At 49.1% G+C, this 17,947-nt stretch overlaps 1 protein-coding gene across 1 annotated transcript in view; it reads right to left on the reverse strand.

The window, feature by feature from the left end:
- ZC3H3 (zinc finger CCCH-type containing 3) overlaps positions 1 to 17,947 on the reverse strand; it is a 274,215-nt gene that overhangs the window by 73,876 nt on the left and 182,392 nt on the right. The window contains exon 6 of the mRNA XM_053395133.1: positions 962 to 1,052. Within this exon, the coding sequence (XP_053251108.1) occupies positions 962 to 1,052 (91 nt within the window). The remainder of the gene's footprint in view (positions 1 to 961; positions 1,053 to 17,947) is intronic.

The raw sequence follows: 17,947 nt of genomic DNA on the forward strand, positions 1-17,947 counted from the left end.
GCACAGAAGAAAGCTCCGTCTTCCCTTCCAGAGATCATACAACAATGGAGGGCAGGGCGAGGGGGCGGGGCAGGAGTCCGTTTTACTGGCAGTAAGGAAAGGGAGCCAGAGATCGACCGTGATCTACCAAAACCTCACAGGGATCTACCAGTACATCGTGATAGACCTGTTGGACATCTTTGCCTTAAAGGTAAACGTAAAGGGACCCCTGACCATTAGGTCTAGTTGCGGCCGACTCTGGGGTTGCGGCACTCATCTCGCTTTATTGGCCAAGGGATCCGGCATACAGCTTCCGGGTCATGTGGCCAGCATGACTAAGCCACTTCTGGCGAACCAGAGCAGCGCACAGAAACGCCATTTACCTTCCCGCCAGAGCGGTACCTATTTATCTACTTGCACTTTGACGTGCTTTCGAACTGCTAGGTGGGCAGGAGCAGGGACCGAGCAACGGGAGCTCACCCCGTTGTGGGGATTCGAACCGCCGACCTTCTGATCGGCAAGTCCTAGGCTCTGTGGTTTAACCCACAGCACCACCCATCACTAACTGCCACCTCATCTGCCACCTCCCCAGGCAATGATGCAAGAGAGGAAACCGCTGCTTTTCAACACACAATACATGCCTAAAAGTAAACCAGGCCTGCAGCTTTCTCTCTCCCCACCTGATCCATTTCAACTGCTTTTTGCCCCCCACCCTACCTAAATAATTGTCAAAATGCCCTCCGCCAATCCAGCCCTTGGGAGTGGGGTGGAGAAGAGAAAGAAGGGACATCGTAACAGCCATCATGTCTCTCAGTCTCATTGTCACTCGGTCAGACTACAACCTTTTGAGACGGCACAGAAGAATTTTGGGAGCTTAGCAAAACAGCCAGAGAGGTTCCAGGGCTTTGAGGATTAACAGGACACTTGCTCTGTTCACATTTTGGGGACTAGCGTCTCTCCTCTTGAGGGAAGGAATACAGACCTTGCGATGTAGCGGCTGGTGGTCGACCGGTTCAGATAACTGGATGGGGAATAGCCAGGGGAGCCATGGGCAGAATCCGGCCTCGCCGTTCCTGGAGAGAAGGAGAAAGAAATGAGATGCTAATTAGTGCTCATGCAGATACAGTCATACCTCGGGTTGAATACGCTTCGAGTTGAGCGCATTGGAGTTGCACTCCATGGCAACCCGGAAGTAACGGAGCGTGTTACTTCCGGGTTCCGCCGCTTGCGCATGCGCAGATGCTCAAAATGACACCACGCACATGAGCAGAAGCGGCGAAAAACAACGCGTGCATGTACAGATGTGCCATCACTAGTTACGTTTACCTCTAGATGCGAACGGGGCTCCGGAATGGATCCCATTAGTATCTAGAGGTACCACTGTACTACAGAAGTTGCAAAAAGGAGCTTGATCTTCTACTGATTTGCAGGCAGGGGGAGCCATGCAAAGTTCCGGCAGGGTAAATAAGCGCATCCTGGGTGGGCCAAGATGTTCCCGCCACCTCGCCAGCAGCAGTAAACTGCCAGGTGCCTGGCTGGGGATCAGAATAAATAAGGCCAGGGACTTAGGAAGCATTGCAGAAAGGCACAGGCTTGCCAGCGATGTGCCATTCCCATGTCACAACATTTGGCAAGGACCCACCTGTATGGCAACAGCGGAGGAACTAAGAGGGCTTGTTTTGTCTTCTATTTATGTTTCCTTATGTCTCCAGCAAACTGAGACAAAGGGACAGAGGATGCTGCAGAGCTGGAAAAGGTTCAGAAAAGGGCAACCCCAATGATCCAGGGGGTGAAGAAACTCCGTTATGAAGAAAGGTCGCAGCGTTTGGGGCTTTTCCCTTTAGAGAAAAGGCAAGCAAGAGGCAACAGGATAGAAGTTTATGAAATTATTCACGGCATGGAGAGAGAGCGGGTGGAGAAAAGTTTTCCTCCGTCTCTCGTAACACAGGAACCCTTGGACGTCCGACAAAGCTGGGCGTGGGAAGATGCAGGACAGAGAAAAGGAAGGACTTTTTCATGCTGCACATAGTTAACCAAGGGAACAGGAGGCAGCTGTGGTCACCGACCTGGGTGACTTTAAAAGAGAACTGGACAAAGGCATGGAGGGGAGGGTTATGATTGCTCTGCTCTGCCCCAAACATCCCGTTCTCATAGGGACTAACCAGAGGCCTGTGGGAAATAAATAACAACAACAACAACAACAACAACAACAACAACAACAACAACAACAATTTATTTATACCCTGCCTTTCCCAGTTCAAAAACCAGGCTCAGGGCAGCTAACAACAAATTGAAAACACTTAATTGTAAAAGCAGCATAAAATACAATATAAAAACATGAATAACAATAAAATTCAAAATTCAGAAATCAATTTAGGGGAAATAATCCCCAGGGCTAGCTGGCTGAATTGGTCCTACTTGGGCCAGCGAGGAGGCCAGGGGAGAATTAGCTGTGGGGTTTCAGAGCGGGTGATCTTCATAAAAAGGGGAAGGGGAGGGAAGGAAGGGAGGGAGGGGAATAAAAGATCAGGCTAAGTTCAAATTGAAAGCCAGGCGGAATAGTTCTGTCTTACAGGCCCTGTGGAAGGAGGTTAAATCTTGCAGGGCCCTGGTCTCCTGGGACAGAGCATCCCACCAGGTCGGAGCCATCACTGAGAAGGCCCTGGTGGAGGATAGTCTGACTTCCTTAGGGCCCGGGACCTCTAAACGTTGGTTGTTCATGGACCTTAAGGTCCTCTGCAGGGCAGACCTGGAGAGGCGGTCCTGTCCCATAGGATTTGAGCACAAGAGCCCTCTCCCCTCCTGCGGCTACCACCAACTGGCATTCAGAAGCATTGCTGCCTCCCCCTGTGTCAGCGGAGTGTGGCCATCATGGCTAGTGGCCCCCAACAACCCTCTCCTCCATGACTTGGTCTAATCCAAGGTTTTAGGGAGATGCTGCAAGGGATCTTCAACATGCAGAAAATCTATGAGATCTGGGTCTGTGAGAAGGCATGCTCTAGGAAAGCTGGGAGCTGAACTGAAAGGCCTCGTTTCCTGAAAAGAGTTTCACGCCACCGTTACTTCTTTACATTGTGGCTCCCCCCCCTCCAAAGCATGATGGGGAGTTCCTCCTGCATCGTTCTGCCCTGCACCATCAGCCGAGACGTGTGCCTGAGCGTGGCAGGTGGGGAAGAGCGTCATTCCGTCGTTCACCTGCCAACCCGAGTGTGTTCCCGAGTGAGTGAGTGGAATTTGATAGCGTGTCAATGAGCACTCTCTTCACCCGGGCTGTCACGCAGCCCGCTGGTGACGGCACAGGCCCATCTGTTCCATGTGCAAATAAAATTGCTGGCGCAGCCGCATTCCCGGAGCATCGCTGCCGATCAGAGGCGTCAACCAAGCCCAACCGTGGGGCAAACTCCTCTCTCCTCCCCCCACCAAGACAGGCAGTCACTGCAAAACATCTGGATGGCCCCTCACAAGATGGGACCCTTTGCTATGGACTGGACTTGTTGCCTTGTGCATCTTCTTCTTCTGGGACGCGGAAAAGCATTTTGTCCCCATCACCATCAGCACCACCATCACAAGATTTTCTCGCCGTGGGGATTTCGGCAAGACCAGCCAGGGATCTTTTACAAGTGCTACTTTCCGGTTGTTAAAAAGCGCTCATAAACTAGTCCGCTAGGGAAGAAGCACTAAAGCAAAAGATAAGATGGGAAGATGGGAAAAGATGCTAAAAAGTTCCAAGCAGACTGTCAGATGCTGTTGTGGTTGCTCGAGAGTAACCAGGCAGGACTCCGACCTGTCTTTTGCAGGCTTTATTTGGGTGCAAACTATTTACAGTGAGTGAGAGTGAGAGCTGGATTGTAAAGGAGGCTGATAGCCGAAGAATGGATGCTTTTGAATTCTGGTGCTGGAGGAGACTCTTGAGAGTCCCATGGACTGCAAGAAGATCAAACCTATCCATTCTGAAGGAAATCAGCCCTGAGTGCTCCCTGGAAGGACAGACCCTGAAGCTGAGGCTCCAAGACTTTGGCCACCTCATGAGAAGAGAAGACTCCCTGGAAAAGACCCTGATGTTGGGAAAGAAGGGGACGAGAGAGGACGAGATGGTGGGACAGTGTTCTCGAAGCTACCAGCATGAGTTTGACCAAACTGCGGGAGGCAGTGGGAGACAGGAGGGCCTGGCGTGCTCTGGTCCATGGGGTCACGAAGAGTCAGGCACGACTAAACGACTAAACAACAAGGCTTCCTCAACCTCGGCCCTCCAGATGTTTTGAGACTACAATTCCCATCATCCCTGACCACTGGTCCTGCTAGCTAGGGATCATGGGAATTGTAGGCCAAAAACATCTGGAGGGCCAAGGCTGAGGAAGCCTGGTCTGAAGCCATGAAATGCCACGATTCACAGCGGCCCTCCAGACCCCTGTCCCCTCATCCCAAGCAAAGAAAACCCGTCCTGAGCTGGAGGGCGGGAAACTCTGTTCCAGCAGATAAGCGCAGATGCCTTTCCAGCTACTGCATCTTGAGAAAGAGAGAGAACTAAAGTCATTCCCTCCCTCCTGTCTGGCTTAGAGAAATGAATGGCTAGAATTTTTAACTAATGAAATAGAAACCGATAGATCAATAACTGGAAGCCAAACAGCTTCATAGCTGGGCTTTCATTTTATAAAAACAGCCTCATTTATTTATCTCTGCTGGAAGTCTTCGCAAAGCTGCGTTCAAACTGTTTAAGGAACCCTCTTGCCTGCTGTGGACCTGCCTTGGGGCCGCAGGAACTCAATAAATAAATAAAGTCATGATAACTGCTCCCAGGGAGCAAGCCCCTCCAGAACGGAAAGGGTTTGGCCCACAGTCCTCTGAGGCACTTCCAGGAACCATTTTCCTTTCAACGGGGGCTGCATCAAGGCCTTTTATCAGCGTGTGATTACAATATTAAGCAGGGGCTCGGGTTCAAGAGGTAGAATCACAGAATTGTAGAGTTGGAAGGGACCCCAGGGGTCATCTAGTCCAACCCCCTGAAATGCAGGAGTCTCAGCTAAAGCATCCATGGCAGGTTCCACATATACACAAAAAATACATGCACCCAAGCCCTTGGAACCACTCTGTAGTTAGCAGGTAATGGGGACAGAAAGAGAATCTCCAGTACTCCAGGAGAACGCCAAATGTGAAAAGAGCTTTCAACAGTTAAAAACATTGGGGGAAACCAATTGTTTAAAAAACAATTAAGCATTTTGTGTGTGTGTAGATTTAGATAGATATAGGTACAGATATAGAGATAGGATTGTCATCTGTCATGTATGATCTGCTTGATTGTTTTTAACACTCGATAGGGAGCCGCCCAGAGTGGCTGGGGAAACTCAGTCATATGGGCAGGGTATAAATAATAAATTATTATAATATTATTATTATTATTGATATTCCTACATTGCAGGGGATTGGACTAGATGACTCTTGGGGTCTCTTCCAACTCTATGATTCTATGACACCAAAAAATCTATTAAAATCATACAAATAATTACAATAAAAAGAGCATGGCACCCACTTCCCCAAAGCCTGTAGGAACAATTACTGCTAATAACACTTATTATTATTATTATTATTATTATTATTATTATTATTATTATACAGCATGGCTCACATGCTTACCAACCCTTTCAATCCACCCCAACCCCAGACACCACTATTTCAGCCTCAGCAAGATGGTTTGCTGTTGAACTTTGCCTTGTGCAAAGGTCACCAGGTGCATCTCTGCGCAGGCTCTTTGCTCATGGGGAAAATGGGCGGCAACACTGGCGTGGTGACATAACGGCAAACGAGGCAGCATTGTGCGTGGAGAGGTCAAGGCACAGCAAACATGGCAGAACCACGTCCAAGCAGAGCCGAGCTTAGGGAAGGCAGAGTCTTCAGGACCTTGGACAGAGCACAGAGTTCTGGGATGGATGGAAAGCTGCAGCCAGAAGCACAGGCTACCTTGGGAGCCAGTCCTCCGAATTGCAGTCCTCTGGTAAACCAACATCCTTTGGCACAGAAGGACTTGGAGGGCCTTGTGGAGTTCATTCGGAGCCCCCGGTCGTCTCACGGACTATTGACCCTGACACCACGAATCCATTGCCACCAACCAGGTCCTCCCCAGTAAATCACTTAGTCTCAGTCAGGTTCTTAACGATGAAGATTGCAACTTATTGCAAACACAAATAAACTTTAAATGCATTTGAAACGCTGTTACCCCTTACCCTCTTAGTCTTATTTTATTCTGTCTCTAACTCTTCTCCCTCGCCTCACACAAGAACCAACTGCACTAACTGTCTCTCTATTTCCATCTGTCTGCCAACTGCTTTCCCAACTGCCTTTTCCCAACCAACCAACCAACTAACCAAACCTTGGGCTAAGCCCTTTTATAAACAGGTAGGCTCCGCCTCTGGCTTTTCTATTGGTCTACCTATTAACTCTTTCTCTCCTCCTGTACAGACATTTTCAAATGAATGGGCAAACACCACATGCCTCTTCCCCACCCGTGCCCTTTCGGATAGGTCAAGCTAAGCAGCATTGCAAATGCCAAGTGCGACATTAATCCAGGGGTACGCAACATGGGTCCCTCCAGATGTTGTGTCCTGAAACCTCCATGAGCCACAACCAGCATGGCTAATAGTCTGGGGTGATGGGAGTTGTAGTCCAAAACATCCAAATGGCACCACGCTGGCAATCGCTGCATCATTCCATCTTCTGCCCCCAAAGAAATGGAATTCTGCAACCTTCAAAATCCTGCAAACTTGCACGCCTCTTCCTTTACCTATTTTAGTCTTCTGCGACCAATTGCAAGGGGAAGTATTATGTAACACTGATCACAAGAAATCCACACACATTGGAACCTACTTTTCTACAACCGTATTAGCAAACTGAATTATCTCCCCTCCTCCAATGCACTGTTCTGGGGGTTCTCTTCACCCTCCAGAGCAGATTAGGAGGCAGTGCCAGGGGAGGGGAGAAGCTACCGCCAGTGTACCAGGTTTGCTGAATCCGACCTGCTGAAGTAGCTGTGATTCCTGCATTGCAAGGGGTTGGACTAGATGACCCTCAGGATCCCTCCCTAGTCCACAATTTTACAGTTCTATGAATTCAAGAAAATGTCCCGCTCAGATCAGAACAGGTTACAGCCGCCCACAGAGAAGGGTCCCTGTTCTCAAAGGAATCAGAAACTAAAGTAAGGAAGAGAAGCAGAACTGAAAATCTGCTAGTGTTGAAAACAAGTATATCTAATTAATAATCCCTGTTCTTCCAGATATTCTTACTTATAAACAAAATGTGCATTGTTTTATCCTTATCACATGCCTGCCCACCCCTGCAGCTCCATCCAGAATTATTTTTCCATAACTGTAAAGCAACATTTAGCCAACATTTCTAATCTCTTGTTTTTGAATTGCTGTACCACTGGCTTTTATTGTTCTTGGGTTTTGCATTCTGCTGCTCTTATTGTGTTTTTATTATTCTTGCATGGCACGGCGCAGTTTGTTTGTTTTCAAAGGGCAAGAGAAAAAGGCCTCTCCATCACCCACAACACAGACAGACTCTCTTTCGCCACGGCTGCAAGTTGCGCCCCCGGCTCTCCCCACCTGCAAGAAAACTATTTGCATCTTGTACGGGATGCTAAGCGAAGGCACTGCCACTCACACGCCCCAGATATCAGTTGCCTGATGAGCTTTATTTCTGTTGCAATGAAGCATGGTGACCCAGCGGGGGCAAGGGTCAAAAGGGGCACGTTGGAGCTGGAAAACTACGAAGACTCTGACGCCCAGTGGCTGTGAAGGCAATTTATGTCCAACAAATATCTTAAAAAACAAGCCTGTTGTGCAAAAAAACCCCACCTTCTTGTCCTCAGAGAACTGAAACACACCACACTTGGGGGCTGTGGCAGGGTGGGGGGTTAGGCTCGGCTAAGCAGACTTGGCTAGAAGGGAACAAAATGCCTCAATGACTGCACACGCACACACACACACACACACACACACACACACACAGCTCTGTGAATTCATTCCAAGGACTGAAGAGGGAAAGTTGTTAGGCTTGAAGAAGATCTGCTATTAATCATCGCCATAATCATGCATTTAATGAACACGACAGTTCCCTCTCCCTCTGGAGGGACGCGGAGGTTCTGGCAGCAACAACCGCTTTGCGACGCACTCGCCAGAGGATGCCGAGAGCCTGCCAGAGCGGGGCGCCAGGGGCCATGCATCAAGGCGCAGCACGACACCCTTTCCGTGGGCTGCAGCGGGAGCCTTTCGAGACGAGGCGCTGAGATGCAGACGGGGCGTCCTTAAAATAGGGGGATTTCCTCGATGCACCGTTCACATCCAGAGCCCTTGTTGGCTATGCAGGGCATGGCTGGGATGTTCAGGATCGGGGCCTGGGAAAAGGTAGATGTGGAGGAGGCCAAGCTAGCGGACCTGAAACGTGTCCTTTCAGCCTGGGATCCTCAGCAACCCCGGAAACCCAATGGGTGTAAGGCAGGTTGCAAAAATGCTTATTATAGGTCAGGCCAACCACTGATTTTTCAGGGATCAGGAATAACCACACATCCTCCTCCTGCTGCTTAAGATGCCTCACCTTGCTCAGCTTCCAAATCTACCTCTGATCTACCCTTCCTAGGTGTGCTTGCAGTTCCAGCAACAACAAACTTACAAGATGGCCCTCAGAAGCAGATACAGCCCTTAGGAGATGCTTCCCTATCCTATCCTATCCTGGAATGCATTAACATATTAACACACACCAGCACTTAGGCATACACATTTTAATTGAAATATATTTCCTGGCTTTTTTATAAATAAAGGTGGGACTGTTGACATAAACAGAACCCTAAGTATAGAATGGAACGAACTGTCTAGGGTACTCTAAAGCAAATGCTTTTGAGGTTATCATAAAAGCATAAGAAGAGCTTGGCTGCTGGATCAGACCAAGGACCCATCTAGTCTAGTATCCTGTTCTTACAGCATCTGACCAGATGCCTCAAAGCAGGACCTGAAATTGCAGGGCTGGGAAGCAACCAGAGGGCCAGAGAGAGTTCTGTGGGATTTCAGGGCAAGACGGGCAGAATCCGGAATTCAATTATTCTCTGTCCAGCTTGAACCCTCCTTCTCCATGTGCCAACATTCAGACAGAGTTTCTCCAGTCCCCACAAAGGACGCTTTTTGTCTCTAGACGACAGCTTCGAAGAAATCTCCATAGGTGAAGGCAAGGCCTGTGAACACATTTACACCCTGGCTGCAAGATCCTTTAACACAACCATCGAGAAGGAATGGGAATGTGTCAACTTGAGTCATTACCACTGTTTACTAAATGAACTCATCCATGCGCCATGCGCCTCTAGTGACTATAGCACCCGTTGCCGAAGCTGAAAGTTGATGAGGGCTCTGATAGGTCCTTCTGAATATTCAGTTCCTTCTGCAAAAGGAATGATCTGAATCGACGCCCTCCCAAAAAGACATTTCTGAAAACTTCGGCTTTGCATTAACCCTTGAACCAAGTCACCCTCTCAACCAAAGACAAGTTGACAAAAGGTGCAAAGCAACATCTTTGTTTGTGTAGGACCACTGGGAACGGGCAAATTGTGGGGACTCTTGTTAGGGGTGAAAAAGGGGTGCCCCAAGCTTCCTGCAATTCAGCCGTATTTTTTTCCTGAGTAAAACATGGCATACTTTCAGAATGTGCCAGAGCTTCTCAATCGGGTTAGAATATCATGCAGAGAAACAACAGGCAGCCTCTCTTGAGGGTGGTTTGATTGGGCTCCATCTCAGCATCAGGGACTAGATGATCTGATCACAGATCTATGTCAGAAACCCCAATCCCAGGTCACAACAGCTTGTGTTTGAAACCTCCATGGGACCAGTTCAGGTTCACTGGAGGTTTTTATTAACAAACTGATTCCATGTGGCACATGGAAGCAGTTCTCTTGTGAGCCTTGTCGTCCCCTGAAGGCAGCTTTGGGATCACAGCTGCACGATTTGCAACTGCAAAGAAACATGTGTCTGGATTACACATTCTAAATTTAGAGATTATTCCTAAAATGCACCTAATTTTTATTTCATGTCATAGGATTGCTAAAGTGCCCAGGGCAGAGTATCATTTTACAATTCCTAAAACCCCTGAAGGCAAATGGAGACAAGCCACTCCTCTTACAACACACAGGCTTTTGCAACTGAAAACTACATGGTATTTTTAAAAAAATGATCTTTGCATCTTTAAAGTTTTGTTTGTCTGATATTTGTTTTGTTTCCCTTTGCTATTGGGGCTTCTTCATATTCCAAAATGGCCTAGGCTGGGATTAGACTCCACGTAGAACGAAGTGTGTCCATTGGGAAGATGCGATGCACAGAGCCAGATTTTCTGCAACCGCCTACATGGCGATGCCATGGACGGGGGCAACGCACAAGCAGCTTTGCAACCTGTTAATGCTCCTGGATGCAGCTTTGCTGCTGGATTCACAGAAAGGGGCACTAACCTCGGAGCTCTTTTTATCCACACTTATTTGACACAGAAGCAGCACCCCTTCTCGGAGAGCAGGGAGCTGGCCACAGTCATACGGGACCGCCTCTCCCGGTCTGCCCCGCGGAGGACCTTAAGGTCCATAAATAGCAACACCCTAGAGGTCCTGGGCCCTAAGGAAGTCAGATTAGCCTCAACCAGAGGCATGGCCTTTTCAACACTGGCTCCGGCCTGGTGGAACACTCTGTCTCATGAGACCAGGGCCCTGCGGGACTTGACATCTTTCCACAGGGCCTGCAAGACAGAGCTGTTCTGCCTGGCCTTTGGTTTGGACTCAGTCTGACCCTTATGTTTCCCTCCCTTTATGTGATCTATGGGCTACTTTGAAAATGAGGCTGCATTTTAAATTGCATTTTAAATTTTATTTTGTTTTCTTACCCCCTATTATGTTTTTACTGTAATTTTTACTGTAGTTAGCCGCCCTGAGCCTGGGGAGGGCGAGGTATAAATAAATTTTATTATTATTATTGTTGTTGTTGTTGTTGTTGTTGTTGTTGTTGTTGTTGTTGTTATTGAAGCTTTTGTTTCTGCCGTGCACTGAGATGTGTGCAAATATCCTTCAGGGCTGCCTGGAACTTACAGCTAAAGCAAAACAAGAACCTTGCATGGAGTCAGGCCATCTAGCTCACCATTGTCTTATACCAGGCTTCCCCAACCAGGTGCCCTACGAATGTTTTGGACTACAACTCCTATCAAGCCCTGGCTGGGGCTAGTGGGAAGGCGCAGTTTAAAGTGCCTGGAAGGCACCAGATTGGGGAAGGCGGTTCTGTTTCATGTGGACAGGCTCTGCCCCTCTGCTTAGCAGGCTCCCTTTGCCAGGTTGGACCAGAGGGCCTTTCCATTAATTCACCTGCTTGATAAAAAGCAGAGGCCCTTTCCTGCACCTGCCAGAGTTGCTGCCTCCCCTCTGCTTCACGTGGCCGCCTTGGCACAATTTGTTCCGCTAAACCCGTTTAATGCATGACCTCGGCACCTAGGAAAGGTATTCTTTTAACCATGAAAATTCCTTTATTAGGCCGCATTAGCATCTTGCATCTGCAAAGGCAGCCTTATGGCAAGCGCTGCCTTCTTCCCGCCCCTCCCCTCCCAGCAGCCCCACTTTCCACTTCAGAGGCCCGTGGCTTTAGTGCTGAACAAAACATTTGTGAGGCTGGCACCGAGGAAATTTATTTCTTTAATTATTACCCATTTAAGCAGGTCCAGCCATTTCCAGGCGGATCAGCACTAGCTGCTGCTGGGGGCTCATTTATTTTAACTCATCCAGCGGCTCAAGTGCTCCTTCCTTGCCAGAAGGGAAAGGCTAAATAGAAGCTCCCATTCCAACATCATCAACAACACACCCATTTTCTGTTGCTTTCTTACTTTCCGAAGGCCGCTTTTAAAGGCTCAGGTGCGAGAGCAAAGGACTGGGCGCTTCAGAAACACACACACACACACACACACACACACTGGAAATCTGCAGTCAAAAATTCAGGTGGGTAATTCTGGACGCAGGTGTGCAATTCAGCCCTCCCTCACCTTCCCCCCTCCCCACTCACAACACAGGCTCCCTCTCCCCATATTCACCCACAGCCTTTTTAAGCCACAGACCCACAACCCAGAGGGGTTCCTTTCAGGAGCAGCTTCAGGGATTGAACCGCATCCAGCAGGCCGGGAGTTTCAACTTTATTTTCACGGCACTGGGGCCTCCCCCTACGACTGCCCCACAAATTGCCTGAGACTTGGCACCGGGGGCAACGATTTGAAATCAGAAAGTCGGCCGCCCAGCTGGGCAGGCGGAATTTAATCGCTCCGCTTCCCAGATTGTGGCCATAACCTTGTTGACTACAAAGGAGCGAGGTTACTGTGGCGATCTTGGGTTCTGCAAGAAAGCTACCCAAAGTCTCCTGGTTAATGCATTATATTACTCTGAGGGTTTGACACGTCAGAGGAGCCTGCCTGAAGTAAGCGGCTGCTTCATATATCAGAATTTCCTGCACAGAGATTAATCTGCACAGAGATTAATCTCCATGTAAGTGGAAGGGTCAGATTGCAGGAACATGACAAACGTGGAATCAGCGCTCCCAAGCCACGTAACTGCACCGGGGTGTGTGGAATGAAGACACAGTTCATAGCTCACGTTTAGTCACTCAAGGATTCATCTCCATATAAGAAACTGAAACCTGCAAAGCAGCCCCTCAGAATGGGATTGCTGCTACAGGATATGCTTGGTGCTTTTATAGGAAATAATAATAATAATAATTTATTATTTATACCCCGCCCATCTGGCTGAGTATCCTCAGCCACTCTGGGCGCCTCCCAATCAAGTGTTAAAAACAATATAGCATTAAATATTAAAAACTTCCCTAAACAGGGCTGCCTTCAGATGTCTTTTAAAGATAAGATAGTTGTTTATTTTCTTGACATGTGATGGGAGGGCGTTCCACAGGCCAGGCGCCACTACCAAGAAGGCCCTCTGCCTGATTCCCTGTAACCTCACTTCCCACAGTGAGGGAACCACCAGAAGGCCCTCAGTGCTGGATCTCAGTTTCCGGGCTGAATGATGGGGGTGGAGACGCTCCTTCAGGTCTACTGGACCGAGGCCGTTTAGGGCTTTAAAGGTCAGCACCAACACTTTGAATTGTGCTCGGAAACGTACTGGGAGCCAATGCAGATCTCTCAGGACCGGTGTTATGTGGTCCCGGCAGCCACTTCCAGTCCCCAGTCTGGCTGCCGCATTCTGGATTAACTGCAGTTTCCAGGTCACCTTCAAAGGTAGCCCCACGTAGAGTGCATTGCAGTAGTCCAAGTGGGAGATAACTAGAGCATGCACCAGTCTGGTGAGACAGTCTGCAGGCAGGGAGAGTCACAGCCTGTGTACCAGGTGGAGCTGGTAGAGAGCCGCCCTGGTCACAGAATTAACCTGCACCTCAATGGACAGCTGTGAGTCCAAAATGACTCCTAGGCTGCACACCTGGTCCTTCAGGGGCACAGTTACCCCATTCAGGACCAGGGAAAGCCGAAGTCCTGCAGTCTCTCTGCCCAGAAGGGCATTTCAGACCAGTTTGCTCTCTCCATAAATTAGCTGCCTTTCCAAGATTTGCTCTCGTGCCAACTGAACGAGTCAACCCACTGTCATCAAGCTCTGCAGGTGAACAGGAAGATAAGCCCCTAATCAGAATCCATTTCTGTGCGCAGCCAGTGCGCCCTGCACATTCTTTAATGTGTTTGAGTTGTGCATTGTGGATGGTCCCGGGAGCAGGAGACTTGCAGTAGACCACTGGCCAGCCCCGCCTTAGGAGTCCGGTGACCACAAAGGGAGCCCTCGCCACTCTTGCCCGCCAGCCATCAGCTGGTGCCCTGCCAGCCATTGCTCAGCAGTCTGCACAGGTCAGCATGGAGCCTGCTCAGCACAATTCACATTAATTGGACCAAAACTCTTCTGGGGCCGACACTCGGCAAACACAGAGGCCAACCTCAGCAGAAAACATCTGCAGGGGGATGCACAGCCGTTCGACAGCTCTCACATATAAACCGTTTGTTTTAAACATGGATTTTTGCTCTCCCCTGAAAGGTATTTCACAAGGAAGTTCGAATGTGACCTCAGAGCTACAGGGCGTGCACTGCAACGCTTGCATCCCAGCTGCAAAGGGACTGGAAAGGAAGTTGTCATAGGTGCAAAAAATTCAGTAATCTGGGTGAGGACACACTTTGAAAAACTGCAGCCTTTGCCAACCTGGTGCCCTCCATATGTTTTGCATTGTGACTCCCATTAGCCGCAAGACAGAACAGCCACATGATGCGAGAGCCAATGGGAGCATGTTCATGCTGGTAGCGGCTGATGGGAGTTGTGGTCCAAAACATTTGGAGAGAACCAAAAGTGCAGGGTGGCCAGCCAGCAGAGTCACCTCGCCTCTTTCTTATAATGCCAGCACTTACACACCTTTTTTTTAAGGGGGGGAGCGGGTTCAAATCTCACTGTAGATTTTTTGTTACAATCCTCACAACAAGCTTGTAGGGTAAAGGTAAAGGACCCCTGACCGTTAGGTCCAGTTGTGGCCGACTCTGGGGTTGCGGTGCTCATCTCGCATTATTGGCCGAGGAAGCCGGTGTACAGATTCCGGGTCATGTGGCCAGCATGACTAAGCCGCTTCTGGCGAACCAGAGCAGCGCATGGAAACACTGTTTACCTTCCCGCTGGAGCGGTACCTATTTATCTACTTGCACTTTGACGTGCTTTTGAACTGCTAGGTTGGCAGGAGCAGGGACTGAGCAACGGGAGCTCACCCTGTCGTGGGGATTCGAACCGCCGACCTTCTGATTGGCAAGTCCTAGGCTCTGTGGTTTAACCCACAGTGCCACCCATGTCAATATTGTTGTTGTTGTTGCAGATGATGCCGGGGGGGGGGGAGCTGTGGAAGAGAGTGACTTGTCTAAGACTAGCTGGTGAGACTAGCTGGCCACAGTAAGGGGTGTCTCAGTCCTGGCTCTTTGGCCCTACCCATTGCTAGCTGTTTTCCAACTCTTCTATGATTCTATTTTTTCTCGCAGACATTTGGGGCTGCCATCTAGCAATATCCAAAAACGTTGCAGCTTCGAAGAGGGGAAGGGAATGACCTCCAGAAACTGAGAAAGAGGTCCCAGAAGGGGGGTGGTTGCTTCCAACCTTAACTGCTTCCCTCCCATTTTCCTACATATTCAGCTGAAATAATAATATAATACTAATAATTTATTATTTATACCCCGCTTATCTGGCTGGGTTTCCCCTGCCACTCTGGGCGGCTTTCAACAGAGTATTAAAATACAATTATCTATTAAACATTAGAAGCTTCCCCAAACAGAGCTGCCTTCAGATGTCTTCTAAAAGTCTGGTAGTTGTTTATTTCCTTGACATCTGATGGGAGGGCGTTCCAACGGGAAGGCGCCACCACCAAGAAGGCCCTCTGCCTGGTTCCCTGTGTTGGTGTTGACCTTTAAAGCCCTAAACGGCCTCGGTCCAGTATACCTGAAGGAGCGTCTCCACCCCCATCATTCAGCCCGGACACTGAGGTCCAGCTCCAAGGGCCTTCTGGCAGTTCCCTCATTGCGAGAAGCAAAGCTACAGAGAACCAGGCAGAGGGCCTTCTCGGTAGTGGCACCTGCCCTGTGGAACGTCCTCCCACCAGATGTCAAAGAGATAAACAACTACCTGACATTTAGAAGACATCTGAAGGCAGCCCTGTTCAAGGAAGTTTTTAATGTGTGACATTTTAATGTATTTTTAATCTTTGTTGGAAGCCGTCCAGAATGGCTGGGGAAACCCAGCCAGATGGGTGGGGTACAAATAAATTATTATTATTATTATTATTATTGACACCCAATGAATCTGAATGCTGAAAGATTCAGGACAGATAAAAGAAAGCCTTTCTTCACGCAGCCCATAGTTAAACTATGGAACTCCCTGCCACAAGAGGCAGTGATGGCCATTAACCTAAATGAACAAATTCATGAAGAAGATGACTATCGATGGTCACTAGCCAGGATGGCTCTGCTCTGTCTTCACAGTTGGAGACAGCAATGTTTCTGAATCCCAGTTGCTGGAAAACACAGCAAGAGGAGAGAGGGCACTTGTGCTGGAATCCTGCTTGCAGTTTTCAGACAGGCACCTGGTTGGCCACTGTAAAGACAGGATGCAAGGCGAGATGGGTCATTAGCCTGGTCCAGGAGGCCCTTCTTCTGCTCATCCATTCACGTCTCCACCCCCATCGTTCAGCCCGGACACTGAGATCCAGCGCTGAGGGCCTTCTGGCGGTTCCCTCATTGCCCGAAGTGAGGCTACAGGGAACCAGACAGAGGGCCTTCTCGGTAGTGGCGCCCGCCCTGTGGAACGCCCTCCCATCAGATGTCAAAGAGATAAACAATTACCTGACATTCAGAAGACATCTTAAGGCAGCCAGGGAAGTTTTTAATATGTAATGCTGTACTGTTTTTAACACTTGATTGGGAGCCGCCCAGAGTGGCTGGGGAAACTCAGCCAGATGGGCAGGGTATAAATAATAAATTATTATTATTTTTATTATTATAGTGGTTCTCCCAGCCTCAGTTCCTGGTAGGAGGCAACGCCGCCTCCTTGGATGAAGCTTCATCAGATACACAAAACCCCAAGAAGGGGCCTGCGGACATTAAGCAGAGAACAGGTTGCTCATGTGATTCCCCTGCAGTGACAAAAGGAGGCGGGTGGGCTGGGGGTGCCCTGGGCGCTTTTGGCTGCTCCGCAAAACGTAGAAACAGCATTCCCATGACATTCAGCCCTTCTAAAATTAGTTGGTAAGCAACCAGCCGAGTGCGCATTTTCTTCCAAGCGCTTTTCGTCCTTCCTGGCAGCGATGACGGCCCTTGACAGCTTGGCGCCTGGTCAGCCGCCCCCGCACTCGCCTCTCCTGACTGTGCAAGGGGGTTTCCCCGGCCACCTTGGGAATCCTGCTGATCAGCACACACGCCCCTGGGGAACTCTCTGGCATTGCACGCTGAAGGATCCCGGTGCGCTTAAAAGCACATTGTGTTCATAAGAACATAAGAAGAGGCTGCTGGTTGAAGTCAAAGGCCCTTCTGGTCCAGCATCCTGTTCTCGCAGGGGCCAAGCGAGGTGCTTGTAGGAAACGCCCCCCTGGCAGGATTCCTGTACAAAATGCCTCTCCACTCCTCTGGATTTGCAGAAACTGGAATTTAGAAGCATTGCCGAATTAACAGGGAGGATAAGGGGAGATATGGTATAAAAAGTGACTAAGGAGTGGGCTATCTAGGAATACATCAAAAATTATGTGGGAAAAGTCGAATTTCTGACAGATACTGAGTGAATCTAGAAAAGGATTAGAGTGAAAGGAGAGTAACATTAAGATACTAGAAGAGATTAAAGAAATAATGAAATGCGTTTAAGCTAGTTGGAAAAATAAAGTAGTGAAACAAGAACGGCTAGAAGTCAAGTCACTTGGTGGGTGTCTGTATGCGGTAGGTGTGTAGGTATGTTGATATGTATAGTATAAAGGTAAAGGGACCCCTGACCGTGAGGTCCAGTCGTGGCCGACTCTGGGGTTGTGGCGCTCATCTCGCTTTATTGGCCAAGGGAGCCGGCATACAGCTTCCGGGTCATGTGGCCACCAGGACTAAGCCGCTTCTGGCAAACCAGAGCAGTGCACGGAAACGCCGTTTACCTTCCCGCCAGAGCGGTACCTATTTATCTACTTGTACTTTGACGTGCTTTCGAACTGCTAGGTTGGCAGGAGCAGGGACCGAGCAATGGGAGCTCACCCTGTCGTGGGGATTTGAACCACCGACCTTCTGATCAGCAAGTCCTAGGCTCTGTGGTTTAACCCACAGCACCACCCAGATCCCTTATGTACAGTGGTACCTCATGTTACATACGTTTCAGGTTACAGACCCTTCAGGTTACAAACTCTGCTAACCCAGAAATAGTATCTTGGGTTAAGAA

This window comes from Podarcis raffonei, chromosome 7 (genome assembly GCF_027172205.1).
Source record: "Podarcis raffonei isolate rPodRaf1 chromosome 7, rPodRaf1.pri, whole genome shotgun sequence".
In the NCBI taxonomy this organism is placed as follows: domain Eukaryota; kingdom Metazoa; phylum Chordata; class Lepidosauria; order Squamata; family Lacertidae; genus Podarcis; species Podarcis raffonei.